General features: G+C 36.7%; 1 protein-coding gene across 1 annotated transcript; it reads left to right on the forward strand.

Moving 5' to 3' along the window:
- On the forward strand, window positions 8,752–10,722 carry LOC109823335. The gene has a single exon (XM_020389616.1). The coding sequence runs from the start codon at window positions 8,752–8,754 to the stop codon at window positions 10,720–10,722; it is 1,971 nt and encodes a 656-aa protein (XP_020245205.1).

The raw sequence follows: 14,919 nt of genomic DNA on the forward strand, positions 1-14,919 counted from the left end.
TTCCCAAAAAGGGGAGGACCAGGTGGATGGGAGTTGGAGCTCAGAGGGTGTCTACACAATTCCAGTCTCCGCCGATTTCAACACCATCGACTACGCCCTCGAGGCCCTCTTACATGCCGCAGGAGGATTGCACTCAGCAGGTGATGCAGCTTGTATCCTCTGTGATGAATATGTTAGATGGTCAGATTCCCGAGGAGATGTGGGAGGATATTAAAGAGGAGCTTATGCGAGTGATCCAACCTACTACTACTTTTGCGATACTTATTATATATGTGAAACATGATTACACAATATTATGTGATTCTAAATTTAAATTATTTTGTTGTTGGAGTGGAGATGATGCTATTGGGAGCACGAGTCGTAGGGATGGAGCCACCAGTGGCGATGCGGACAATGACATGGATAGGGAGGATGACCTATCTTAGTGAGTTATATCCTAAACTCGTGTATGGTTTGTATATTGGACATCTTTATATTGAGATTATAATATGCGTATATGTTTTGTTGTGGAAAATTTTGTGGATTTAGAACTTATGATATGTGTGTATAGTTTGTTATGGGATTTTCGTGGATTTAGAACTTATGATATGCGTGTATTTAGAACTTATGATTTGTTGTGGAAATTTTTTGTGGATATATTTTGAGATGTTTGTGAAATTTGAATGAACCTATTGTCGAAATTGAATGAACATATTGTGAAAATTGAATGAACATATTTCAAATATTTGTGAAATTTGATTGAATGAGAGATGTTTGTGAAATTTGGATATATTTCGAGATGTGAATGTGCAGGAAATTGAATAAGAGATGTTTGCAGATTTGTATGTACAGGGAATATGTACAGGGAACTGATATAAGCAGCTGATTTTTTTTAGCTGGTAATGACTATCGCTGATGGGGAACTCGTCAGCGATAACTATCGCTGACGAGATCCCCATCAGTGTTGTATATAACATCGCTGACGGGATCGCCGTCAGCATATATCGCTGACGAGATCCCGTCAGCGATAGTTATCGCTGACGGGTTCCCCATCAGCAATAATTTGTACAGTGTTGACGAACAGCCGTCAGTAACAAAAATCACTGACGGATTCCCATAAGTGATGTTATATTCATCGCTGACGGGATTTTAACCATTCCTGACGGATTCCCATCAGTAATAAGCATTACTAACGGCGACCATCAGCGATAGTTTTTCCCTGACGGGACTATTGCTGACGGCGTATCGTTGATGGGATGCCGTCAAGGATACTTATCACCGACGGGATTTTAACCATTCCTGACGGGAATGCCCGTCAACGATACCTGGTTTTCCACTAGTGAATACGTAATTAATAATACAATGTATTATATGAAATAATTTATAATAATAATAATAATACAATATATTATTTAAAATGATATGTAATAGTATCGATAACATAACGGATAAATTTCAAAAATTTTTACTGAACTAAATAAATTTATAAATATCTAAATCATTTAAATAAATATAAAACTTGGACTTTTAAATCATAAAAAATTCTAGAAACTCGAGAAAAATGCAGATATGCTTTTAAAATAATAATTGAATATTTTAAAATACCAAAAAAATATTTTAACTAGTATCGAAAGTTTACGATCATTACATACTCTAAGAATGACTTCGTAAATTGGTTACCCTGTCAGGTCACTACGATCAACTCAGACCTATTGGACATCCGCAAGCTGACTGATTTAGCAAAAGAATCGATGCTGACATGGTAGGCTGATAGCTAATCTATACTGAAAATAACGTCAAACTACGATATCCACAAGACGATCAAATCAATGATAAACTCGGACTCATCTAGACTGATAACACATCTCCTACAGATATTTTCTAATTGGGATACCTCTCCTAAAGGAGTAGAGACGGATAATGGTACATCTAAAGAATGTGTGATCAATTAGAGCCTATCCAAAAAGGTATAAGAGATAAAAGAATGTGAAGCTCCTGAATCGAACAAGATCCGAGTAGGGAAGGAATTCACTATGAAAGTACTTTCCACCATGTCCCCGCTCACACCATGATCATGTGGTACAACTGCATATATCCTACCGATGGCTGGTGACTACTGGACTGCTAGCGACTATCTGTTCCTCAGGAACCTTGTGGATAGCATGAATCTGGCCTGCTGACCACTCAATCCTCAGAATGGTAGGTGGTGCCTCTATCCTCTACTTTTTCTAGCAGTAACCGCGGCTATGCTATTGCTGACCCTAACCATGGTTATGATGCTACCCGTGTCCTCATCTCTGCTTCTAGCATGAAAATTATTGCCCCGCTGCTGGGGTCTTCTAAGTCTTGTAAAAGGTTTGTTGCCCTTGCCCTTGTCTTCGGACAGTTCTATTTCCATCATTAACTATCGGTATGTTTCCGTGCTCAAATCAACTAGTTTTAGATGCTTATCAAAATAGTAGGTGAAATCCTCCCATGTAATTGAATTTCGCTGCTTCGATGCAAACTGAAGTCAGTGTTACCCTCTGCGTTACTCTTTAAGCTAAATATAGCTAACCTCTGCTTATGTACTAAATTGACGTTAAGTGTATCTAATAATACTTCCCACATATTCCTTCCATTTGTAAGCTACAACGTAATCTGATGTGTCCAAAAAATTTGGTGCTCCTATCTTCCTCAATCTTAATGAGTCAAGCTTCGCACCCTGCTACTCTATTAACAACTGGATGTGGTGATGGTATAGTTGTCTGTATTACCACTTCAATAGGCACGACTGGTACTATTGTTGGTGGAACTTCAGAAAGTGTAGTCTAGTTTGTTACTCACTCCTTTATTGTTGCTAGTCTCCGCTTATATAATCAGCGTTACCAAGTCGATCTGATACTGTGGAGCTTGCTGCGACTCGGGCACTGCTTACCCAGCTCTCTAGGTACGGGTTCTACCTCGACCACATCCTCATCCTGACATTTATGTTATCGGGAGGAGAGATTATTAGACACAATAATTGAGATCGCAAACATATATGTATATATCGCATAACGTATCACAATATGAAAATCGTATCATATATCATTCATGAAAATACTTTTCAATCAAAGTAAGATAATCATAAAAAAAGTCATAATTTTTGAGGTATACGTATATAACATCCTCACTCATTCTTGGAATTCCTAGCGGACTCTATACATAAATCCTAAGAAACTCTATTCTAACTCCATGAGTCGACACAGGATAATTCTAAGGATGCGTGAACTAGAGCTCTAATACTAACTATGACATCTTGGTTTTCACACATGGCTGCAGTCTAAGGTGAAACCAGAGATATTAAACCTGTCATGCACCCACACTGTGTAATAACACGTTTCACCAATCACAGTAATATCCTCTAGTGGAATCAAATATAAGTGTTGGTACAAAATAGGAAAAATAATGAGATAAAATTAATAGACATGATATAGAAAGAGATATCTCATAAATAAAAATCATGTCTCATCTAAAATACATCTGATATCTGGAATAATAAAAATGCCTCAACATGAATCAACAAAAAATCGTACTAAGGCATATTTCCTTAACAATATGAAAATAAAACTCTAATATCTGAATGAGAATATAAAATTATAATGGAGTCTTAACTACTAAAATGCGTGATGGTAACTATACTAGAACTCTGTCATCCTGCGGCTCTTTGAAACTCTGAGCTACCTGAAAAGAAATTTAAAACAAAAAGAATGACAAGAAGAGTGTCAAAACGCTACAGTAAGATCACCCCATCCACCCCTAGGGGAAGGGCTGCTAGATAAAGTGGAGGCTTTATCTATTAAACATAGTCAACCTAGATCATTTACCATATATCTACGTGGAATTAACATTGAGAAACCTACAATACGAGACATAGTACGTCGAGCTAAATAATCCAAACAAGGAAATCCTCATGTATATACCATATATCTCAAATTATAGATTGCTAAATATTAATCCTGAACTAAGAGTGAAAGGAAACATAACTGGAAAGTAAACCATCATAATAAACATCAGCATATGTATCTTGTGTACTCACATAACAAGGTATCTTAGTCATTAAATATTTCAACAATGAGTCAAAATCACTTATAACATCAACAAAACACAGGCTATCACATAATTGTCAAAATGCAACTCTTTACAAGATTCTGATTTCATCGTATTATCATGCGCCATGAACTACCCTATAGATATCATAAATAGTGTACATGGCTCAATAGTCTCCTTGCGATCTTAGTTTGTAACATGAGTGCGGGACGGCCTACCATATAGGTATCCTAAAAGACGGCTCACAAGCCTCATTACACTCTCGTGCGGATGGACTGCTAGACAAAAGCATCCAAACCCGACTCAATGACATGTACAAATAGAATATCCACGCACTACCGCATGTAGTACTGAACTAAGCTCATCAACAATATCATATATAAACTGTATATATCTGGTATATCCAAGCACTATCTCATATAGTACTGAACTGAGCTCACTAACGATATAAAACAAGTGCATAAACAATCTCTAACTCAAGTGTAATCAGTTCAACACTTGTCAAACCCTTTAGGATACTCATGTGTGTACTACAACACCATTCATGCACAATCATGCCCGTACGTGTACTATCGTGCGACTCGAACCCCACGATCAAATCTAAAAACAGTGCAACTTAATATTCAGGAAATTTATCTTTGTAGTCAACTACTAAGCTTAGTAGTCGACTAAATGAGTCCATCCAGACTCTTTAAGGCATGTATCAGTATTATTAGTCAACTATTAAGGACATTAGTCGACTACTCTTCAATAATCAAGTTTCTTAAAATTTAAACTGGACATGAGTAGCCAACTACTAAGCTTAGTAGTCGACTACCCTGTCAAAACATGCATTTTTCATGCACGAACAATACTTATTAGTCAGTTGCACATATCATGAAGTTAAAACAATACCTTATACTTGGCATATGCAACAGATATTATCTGAATCATAATACAAGATTTTTTTAAATCCTTCAAATTAGGGTTTAGCATCCTAATTAATCAATTCCTCAATTAGCTCTTAAATAAACAACATAATTATCAACACTTGATAAAAACTACTCATGAATAGAGGTGAAGTTCGTTCAAACATGTTTATCTCACTTAGGTATCATAAACCTAGGATTTTAGCATGATTTGTTTACAATAAAGCTCAATTAAATAACTAATTAGGGTTTACACATGGGTTAAACCTAATTAACAAGTTAAAAATGAAATTAACCTTAACCCTAATGATCAAGATCATGATTCCAACATCAATAGCAATGGTTAAGCTTCAAATCTAGCACTGGTTCATGATTTAACATCAAAAATCTTCCTTTTTTTACATCAGGTTAATAATAAACATGTAAAACATAGATTTAAACAAATTAAATAATTTATTTTCTAAGGGTACAAGTTTGGATGAATATTATGTTGCCATAATTGTTGTATTGAACTCCTGAACATGCGTGTAAGATCTCTTCTTCAGCAAAAGCCCATGATCTCTCCCTCTACTCGATATCACATCTCAAAACACCTTAAAAACACCAAAAATGAGATCTAGGGTTTAAGGGGAGAGGATGACTATTTTCTAACATGAAAGAGGGTAAAAAGAGCTTTAAAACGAGTATATATATGCATATATATAACTGGGTTCGAAACAAAACGAATCCGACCCGAAACCCATAAGAAATTTGTAAACAGCCCGACTAGTCAACTAATACTACTATTAGTCAACTAATGGCCTTATTAGTCGACGACTATAAGTAGTAGTCGACTACTAACAACACAGATTTAGATTTTGCATTATTCGTGCATGATTCTCTTCTATACTTGTATATATACATTGGATTGATTTCAAATCAATCCCTAGCATACTAAAATATCATTATATGTTATTTATCACCATATAACATGTTTATTATTATTTATCATAATATACTCAAATTTTATGGGGTTTTACATGTAGTAAAGAAACCAATCAATTCAGTGGTCAAACAATTCAATGTTGAAGGTACTAAAACTTGGGAAGGCACATATTGACTTATACATGCCATTAGACTTGTTATATCCCCTTACTTGTAAATTAACTTAAAAATTTGCATTTCAAAGTTACTAATACATTTTTTTTTTTTGTAGGAAAAGTATTTTTACAGAAAAAAGGACGCAACGAAAGTGAGCTTAAAAAATTACCACCTCATAGTTGTCATGTTATTCTATGGCAGGTAAGTAGCTGGCTTCCAACCAGGCAATGTGCAATGACTTTAGTTTATATCTTGGATGTTTGGAATGGAGAAGTGATTGTCTTAACCCATTTTTTTGAGGTTGAGAACAAGTCCTTTCAAGTCCTAGAAAGTATATATCGAGATTATTGGATAAATTAAACTATTTTTCCTCATTCATTTTACTTTTCTAGTTGACTGGTCCTACTTATATATATATATATGTCAAGTTGTAGAAACATTTAAACATCGAAGACGATCATGTAGTGTGGGATTATGTTTGTCTGGATACATGGAAAAGTTCAAACATGCACTTGGAGAATGAAGACATGAGATTAAAAAAACTACAGTGACAACTGGAAGAGGATCTAAAAATGAGATTCGAGGATTGACCTAGATGATTTAGTTACACTTATCACTAGTAAAAATACGAGTATCCATGACACAATATCCCAGACGGAAAATTTTTCATCGGGGATAAACTATACTAGACGGAAAAAATCCGTCAAGAAATTTCCGTCTACAATATAATATTCTAGACGGAAATTTCCATCTAGAATAGTATTGCAGACGGAAATAATATGTTTAAATTTTTTTTGAAAATTTTGGAATATCCTAGACGGAATTTTCCATCTAGAATGTATCCTAGACAAAAAATTTCCGTCTAGGATATTTGGTACCCTTTATAACGAAAAATCCCCAGATCTGGCCTCTAATTCCATTTCATCCCCTAAATCCCCTAAATCCCCAGATCTAATTCGCCTCCTTCCTCGGATCGCTATCAGCATCGTCGTCGCCGTCGCCTCCCTCCCGTCCTCGCCGTCGCCTCCTTCCCGACGTCGTCGTTGACCGAATCACAGGAACCGGAAGGTGGAGATTTCGTCGTCGCCTCCTCTCTCGTCCGTGAGCATCGTCGTCGCCTCCTTCCTCCAGATCTAAAGGTCGTGGGTTCGAATCCCACTGCGATTAACACTGTTTTCTTCTCAATTGATTTGTGCTCATCGTTCGGAGTCCTATATAGTTTTCATAATAGTAAACCTTACTGTTTTCTTCTCAATTGATTTGTGCTCATCGTTCGGAGTCCTATATAGTTTTCATAATAGTAAACCTTGGCTTGTTAATTCTTACACTGCATACTACATCGTTCGGAGTCCTATATAGTTTTCATAATAGTAAACCTTGGCTTGTTAATTCTTACACTGCATACTAATACTCCCAGTCTCATATCAACGTAGATAAGAATGAGATGGTGCATTTAGTTTCTAGTTCCTCTTATTCACTGAAATGGAGAGTAGATAAATTCGATTTTCATAAGCCAAGAACAAAAGTCTTTTTAACTTTTTTGCGTATGAGACTTTCTTTGTATCCCACTTAAATGATTTAATTGCATTTGACGTCCATAGGGAAAACATGTATCATATGTATAAACCTACACTGACAAATTCTTATATCTTGCGTCATATGGTTTAATTATGCACCAAATGTTACATATTTAACTAAAAATGAAATGCACCATAATTACATCGATGCTTGCCCCCATATGAAGTGGAATGTGTTATGTGTCTATCAGCTATGATATATTAAACACAATATACACTTATGTATGTTGGCCCCCCGAATTTCTGGCGCCATCACTGCTAGCACTTGTTGTGTTTAAAAAAATGCAATAAATTGATTTTGGATGATGTTAATTGACTGTACTTATACTATATCAAAAGGTTTTAGATAGAGTTTTCATATTTGTTTCATTTCCACTATATCTAACTATTTGTTGTGTATTTTGGTGAAAATGTGTGAGTTATGGAAGAAATTTTTTTCAAAAAATAGAGTGCTATATAACGCAATATTATATAATAATGTGTTATATATCAAATTTAGGTAACAAATACAACGTTAACCCTAGACTCCCGTCCAATAATTACAGTCAAATCTTTGAGGTTATAATATAAGATGAACGAGTCAAATTTGGGTAAGAGGTAAATTTTCCTACTCGAAATTGATCGTTTACTTTATATTATAATAGAAATGAATTGGCATAGAAATTTGTAATTATTGGATCTGTCCTTCTCGGACGAGTTAGGAATATAGTAGTGCATACATCCAACTTTGTATACTTTGTATGATTTCATTTCTTAAAAATTTTGGCAGCCCGTACCTGTTGTTCTCCGTGTACAATAAGCGTATGTTGTTCTGCGTTTTGATATGTTGTCAGTGCACATAATAACATCCGCACAGTGTACAGGGAGAAAAGGGGGTAGGTGCTGCCGAAATTTTTAAGAAATGAAATCATACAAAGTATATGAAGTTGGATGTAAGCACTATTATATTCTTAATGGATAGAAGCCTTCCTATGACAGTCGTTATAGTGTGCTAATTAGTCTCCATACCTTAATTAGTTTCAACCATACCTTAATGCTGATACTTAAATGCACCAACATATGTTTTGAATAGTTTAAAATTTTATGGGTATACTATCTATTCTCAAATAGAGTTTCTAAATATATATTACCTACAGATGAGGAAAATTCCTGACAAGTCATGGATAGATATCCCTAGGAGTGAACGGTTTCGTGATCAACATTATAGGGATGGATGTGAAGCCTTCATGAAGTATGCCGAAATGAACCCAAAAAATTTAAGTAACGGTGCAATGTACTGCCCCTGTTATAGGTGTAAGAATATGAAGCTAAAAAATAAAGATGAGATACGAAGTCACTTAGCAAACTCTGGTTTTTATGAGGAATATAAATATTGGTCCTATCACGGGGAAGGCCGTACCGAAGATGAAGTCCCGGATGTGCATGTCGATACCAGTCATGGTGTCAGGATAGATGATACAGACATAAATTTACAGAGTGATATCAGACCTGACCATACCGAATATGATATTAACAATGACAATGAAGATGATATCATAGTTGATGTCCAAGACGCTCATGCTCCTGAGGACTTGGATCGTATAATGAAACTACTAGAGGATAGTGAAAAGGATTTGTATAAGGGTTGCACCGAGTACTCTAGATTTTCATTTATGTTAGAGCTCTTACATATTAAGAGCCTCAGTGGAATGGAAAATACTCATTTCGAAATGCTTCTTGATTTACTACGGAAGGTAGTTCCAGGAGGAGAGCGTAGCATTCCTAAAACAACTTATGCGGAAAAGCAAATAGTTTCTGATTTGGGGCTTGATTACAATAAAATTGATGCATGTCCCAATGATTGTATTCTCTACTACAAGGATAATAAAGACCTTCAGGAATTTCCAACATGTGGAGTTTCTCGATGGAAACAACAAACCCGCTCTTCAACAAGGCAGCCAACAGAGTCAATGTCCCAGCAGAGCATGATTCTAGCTAAGGTGCTTCGTCATTTCCTGTTAGTTTCCAGATTGCAACGTCTGTATATGAACAAAGACACTGCTAAGAACATGAGGTGGCACAAAGAAGACCGTATAGAAGATGGTAAGCTGAGACATCCAGCTGATGCCGAGGCTTGGAATCATATTGATAAGACTTTTCCCAATTTTGCTCATGAATGCAGAAATGTCAGACTTGGGCTTTCTAGCGACGGATTCAATCTGTTCGGGGTTATGAGTTCAGGTTGGTCTACATGGCCAGTTGTCTTAATGCCATATAATTTACCCCCACTGCTTTGTATGAAACAACCATATATGATACTCTTATTACTGATACCGGGTAAGCATGCACCGGGTAATGATATTGATGTCTACTTAGAGCCCTTAATTGATGAGCTAAAACAGTTATGGTCGGAGGGTATGTTGATATATGATGCCCATGCTAAAGAGTCATTTAGACTTCGTGCTATCCTAATGTGGAATCTTTCTGGTTGGTCTACAAAAGGCAAGTTTGCTTGTCCAGTATGTGGCCCAGAATTTGAAGGCCTTCACTTACACTATAGTCGAAAGTGTTGTTATTGGTTCAACAGGAGATGGTTGCCCTCGGGCCACAAATACAGAAAATGGAGCAATAAGTTTGACGGCACTGTTGAGACTAGGAATAAACCACGTCAAATGACCGGTGCTTATATTGTAAAGTTGCTTGAGCATCTTCCTAAAATTAGATTTGGTAAGAACCGATATTCTAAGTATGACTCACTCAAAGTTAGAGGCTCCGGTAAAAAGAAAAAGACACTGAAGAGGAAGAGAGCATTCCAACGGGCACATGTTGATAATGGAGTCGATAAATTACCAAAGGGATGGAGTAAATTCAGTATCTTCTTCCAACTGCCATACTGGCAAAAGCTTAAAATCAGGCATAACTTGGATGTCATGCATATTGAGAAAAATATTTGCGACAACATAGTTTCAACCCTCCTTCAAGATCCTAATAAGTCAAAGGATGACCTAAGGGCTCGACAAGACATAGCTGCATTGAATATCCAGGAAGATTTACAAGCACAAGATGTTGGACTTAAGAAAAAACATAAGCCTTCCTCTCATGTTACGATGTCGACCGAGCAGATGTAGAGATTTTGTGAGGTCCTCAAATCAGTAAAATCACCGGATGAGTATTCAGCTAATATATCAAATAATGTCCAGGTGCAGGAGAGGGAGCTCTTAGGCCTAAAGACCCATGATTATCACGTTCTTCTACATCAATTGCTCCCGATTGCATTGCGTAATAATATGGAGAAAGAAGCATCGAAAATTATTATGGAGTATTGTGGGTTCTTCAGAAAATTGTGCTCAAAAGTTATAGATGTGAAGGAATTTAAAAAGCTTGAAACAGAAATATCATTAATTTTGTGCAACCTGGAGTTAATTTTTCCTCCTTCCTTTTTCACGGTCATGGTCCATGTTACTCAACATCTAGCTAGCGAGGCAATCATTGCGGGTCTTGTATCTTACCGTTGGATGTACCCAATTGAGAGGTAAGGGACTTCACCCAGTGCATTAATTTCATATGCAATGTATACAGCTAATATTAATCATATTCATGATTTTCTTTAGATTAGATATTTGTAGTTCATAAAATTTTAATTATTGTAGATATTTGGGGTTTATGAAGCATCTAGTTCGCAATCGAGCTCATCCAAAGGGTTCTATGGCTGAAGGTTACGTGACCAACGAATGTCATACATTTGCATCATGTTACATGTGCAACCGCGTAAAAGCTGATCAGCCCCTAACTAAGGAGAAGAAACTCGTAAAATATCTAAGATCTGACTTGGCGCAGGTTCATGCATATGTATTGAATAATCTAGACATTTTCAGCGATTATCGAAGGTAATGTACATTAATTTAGGAATAGGATGACACTTGTATTATTTACATTCATTGTACCAATACAATCTCATTGTTGTATAAATAGGCGACATTTGGAGAAGCTTAACAATGAAATAACAGGCAGGAGTGCAGCACATGATATCCAAAAAAAACACACCAAAGATTTTCCCGATTGGTTCAGAACCGATGTAAGTAGCGTAGAAGTAGTATTGTATTTTTTATTTTTAAATTTTTAAGCAAACTCGGAGATCATTTTATTCAATTGATGCTTGAATTAGGTTGATAAAGACGTTCTCGCTGGTGCCGTAATCTCTGAAGATATTTTAGTTCACACACAATGTCCTTACTATGAAGTGAGACAATATAGTGAACACATCATTAATGGGTATATGTTTAAAACAGTGGCTACCGATGATAAGAGGGTAACGTAAAATAGTGGGGTCATGGTCTGTTTTGCTCAGGAATGTTTTTCTAGCATAAGAGATCAAAACCCAGTTGAAGCTGACATCTTATATTATGGCCAGTTGGAAGATATGGTAGAGATAATTTACGGCTATGGTAAAAAAATTCAGCGTAATTATTGCATGTTTAAGGTTCGCTGGAGTCCTACCAAACCGCGTAAGGATCATTATGGGTTTACACTAGTAAACCTCGACAAAGAGATATATCTAGATGAGAAGTTCATATTCGCAGAACAGGCGGACCAGTGCTTCTATGTGAAAGACCCAAAGGTTGCCGCCGATTGGGTCGTGCTATACCAGGAGCCAAGATCTATTGCCCTCCTTAATAATAACGCCGATAGTGATGAGGACAATGAACCAATTGGTTCTCCTGATGAAATTTGGCAGATGTTCTCTTACCCTCAGAATGTCATGCTTGTCATGACAAATGCGGAGATTCACGCTGACAACCCAATTTTAGTCAGGGATAGAGAACCAGAGGCAGATGTGCAACTAGAATCAACTACTAGTAGACGAAAGCAGGCAACATTAAATATAGCCCGAGCAATACAAACAATACCTCGTTCAATACGAAAATAGCAAGTTGTAGAAGGTATATTATGTATGTCATTTTGTGCGCGAATGTTATTGAAATGTTTAATTGTAATAAATGTTTATCTTGTGAATTAATAGACAAATATTTCGTATTGAACTCTCCTAATTCCATATTACAGATGAAGAACTCGAGGTTTTTTGATTGATTTCGTGATCGGTCACGATCTACGAGCCTAGGCTGAGAACAGCTTCAGGAGGCCCTAGGCTTAGAACAGCTTCTAGAGGCACACATTTCAGCACATCCGGATATAGGTATGAATTTCTATTATCTTTGTACAACTCAAAGTAGACATATGACACATCATTTAGGCTAAGTTGTTTTTATATGGGTAGATGATGCGGAATTATCAGGCCGTCTACGGGACACAACTCTAGCATTCTCGCCTCATATAGGTATTAATCATATATGTGTTTGTAATATTTATTTAATCATATTTAAAGTCCAGCTTTTGTATTTAAAATCTATTGTATGTACGCAATATTAATTTTTATTTGCATAGATAATTTGGCAGGCATTGATTATTCTTCACCCGGAGCCACTGATTCACATGCAGAGCCCTCCCACACTACAGATAATGGTGTCGCAATATATTTATTTTTGCTTTGCATCTCAATATAATGATCTTCCAATTTTCTCGTATTGATTATCTTCTTTAATCGTTGTAGAGGGTTCTTGGACACCATCGTCTTCGCATCATACGCAGGTGGCCGAGTTGCGTTCGTGGACCCCTGACATCCCCCATCTACCATTGCCTCCAGACTCGATCATATCAAAGACTAATGCTTTGAAGTTTCATCCACTTGCACTCAAAAGGCTAGATGAACTAAAGCCTATGATAACCGTTAGAAAGAAAGTTGCAACCGAAGCGATGGATATAGAAGTGGCGAGAGGTAAATTTAATAATTTTGAGTAATTGTTTTCGCCTTTTCACTACGTAACTTATGATGTCAATGTAGGGGCAAAGCGAGATGCAACTGGACCAGGAGGACGTGGTGGAAGCAAGCCTGATTTCAAACAGGCACCGAGAGGCTTTCGGGGAATTCTTTAGTGGGTTGATAGCTTGCCGATCGGCCCGTGCGCAAAAAAATTTAATAATTACATCAGCGTTTTAGTACGGAGGGCCCAAGTCATAAACCCATACTTCAAATTCAAGGAGCTTCCGTGGTCCGCATACGAGGATATATGGAGAGAGTTGATGGTATATGATCATTACTTCTTTGATTTTTTTTTGATATAGAATACATTTACAAAATGCATAGATATCTTATATTTTTACATGCAAAATTGTAGAAATACTATTGTCTTGAGGACTACCCTGGGGTGTGGCACTATGTCTTCAATATCAAAGTTGAGGTCGTGCTCAAACAGTGGCGACATGAGGTGAAGGTTCATACATATGATAAATATACCCAAGATTGGCAGAGATTTTTAAATCTCGATGAGAGGGTGGATCTCGATCATTTCACGGCTTTTCTTTTTTATTGGGATACCGAGTCTGCACAGGTATGAGTACATTATCAGGTTGCGTACAAAAGCATATTGTAAATGCAATTCATTTTTAACACCTTTTTTTTGTAGGATAAATCTAAGAAGGGCTCAACGAACCGACATAGCAAGCGGAAGCTTGACCACCACTTGGGATCGACGTCCTTTGCTAATCTTGAGTATAGTTATTGTCGAGACACGGTATAATATTTACGTTGTTGTATTCACATGCTACAACCTTCAATATGACCAAACTTTTCGACATTTACTATTATATTTTGTAGGGGAAGCCCATAATGCTGATCAATTTGAAGGCGAAGTTAGCTTACAGGACCTTTCACTCAACATATAAAATGAAGACAAGATTAAAGAAAACATGGTTTTGGTGGTAATTATTTTTCAATAAATCATTAAATAATAACTATTACGTTTTTGTACATTTCATTAATTAATAGTTTAAACTGTTGTACTTTGAAATCAGGCTTCTTAAAAAAATTCACATTTCCACCCACGCTTTTTACAGGGCAACATTCATTATTTGAAAAATCAATATATATCTTTTTTTCTTATGTGATTTAAGCTAATATTGCTGCCGCGTCGAAGAATGCAGCACTACGTGCTACCCAAGAAGCTGCTGATGACCCTCATGTCTTGTCTAGAGAGGAAAATAATGCCATTGCAATGAATGTGATGGGGTATAATAACCGGGGCAGATTTCCATTGATGGGGGTTGGAGCTCAGCGAGGTACCTCCAGATTATCCTCCACGGCATCCTCGACAGCCTCGACTGTAACAACATCATCAGACAGAACCCTTACATCTTCTACAATTATGCGCGTCAACCGTTATCTGTGCGGTAAGATCGACCATACATTACTCATACAGGTGACGGCGGCT

This window comes from Asparagus officinalis, chromosome 9 (genome assembly GCF_001876935.1).
Source record: "Asparagus officinalis chromosome 9, Aspof.V1, whole genome shotgun sequence".
Classification (NCBI taxonomy): domain Eukaryota; kingdom Viridiplantae; phylum Streptophyta; class Magnoliopsida; order Asparagales; family Asparagaceae; genus Asparagus; species Asparagus officinalis.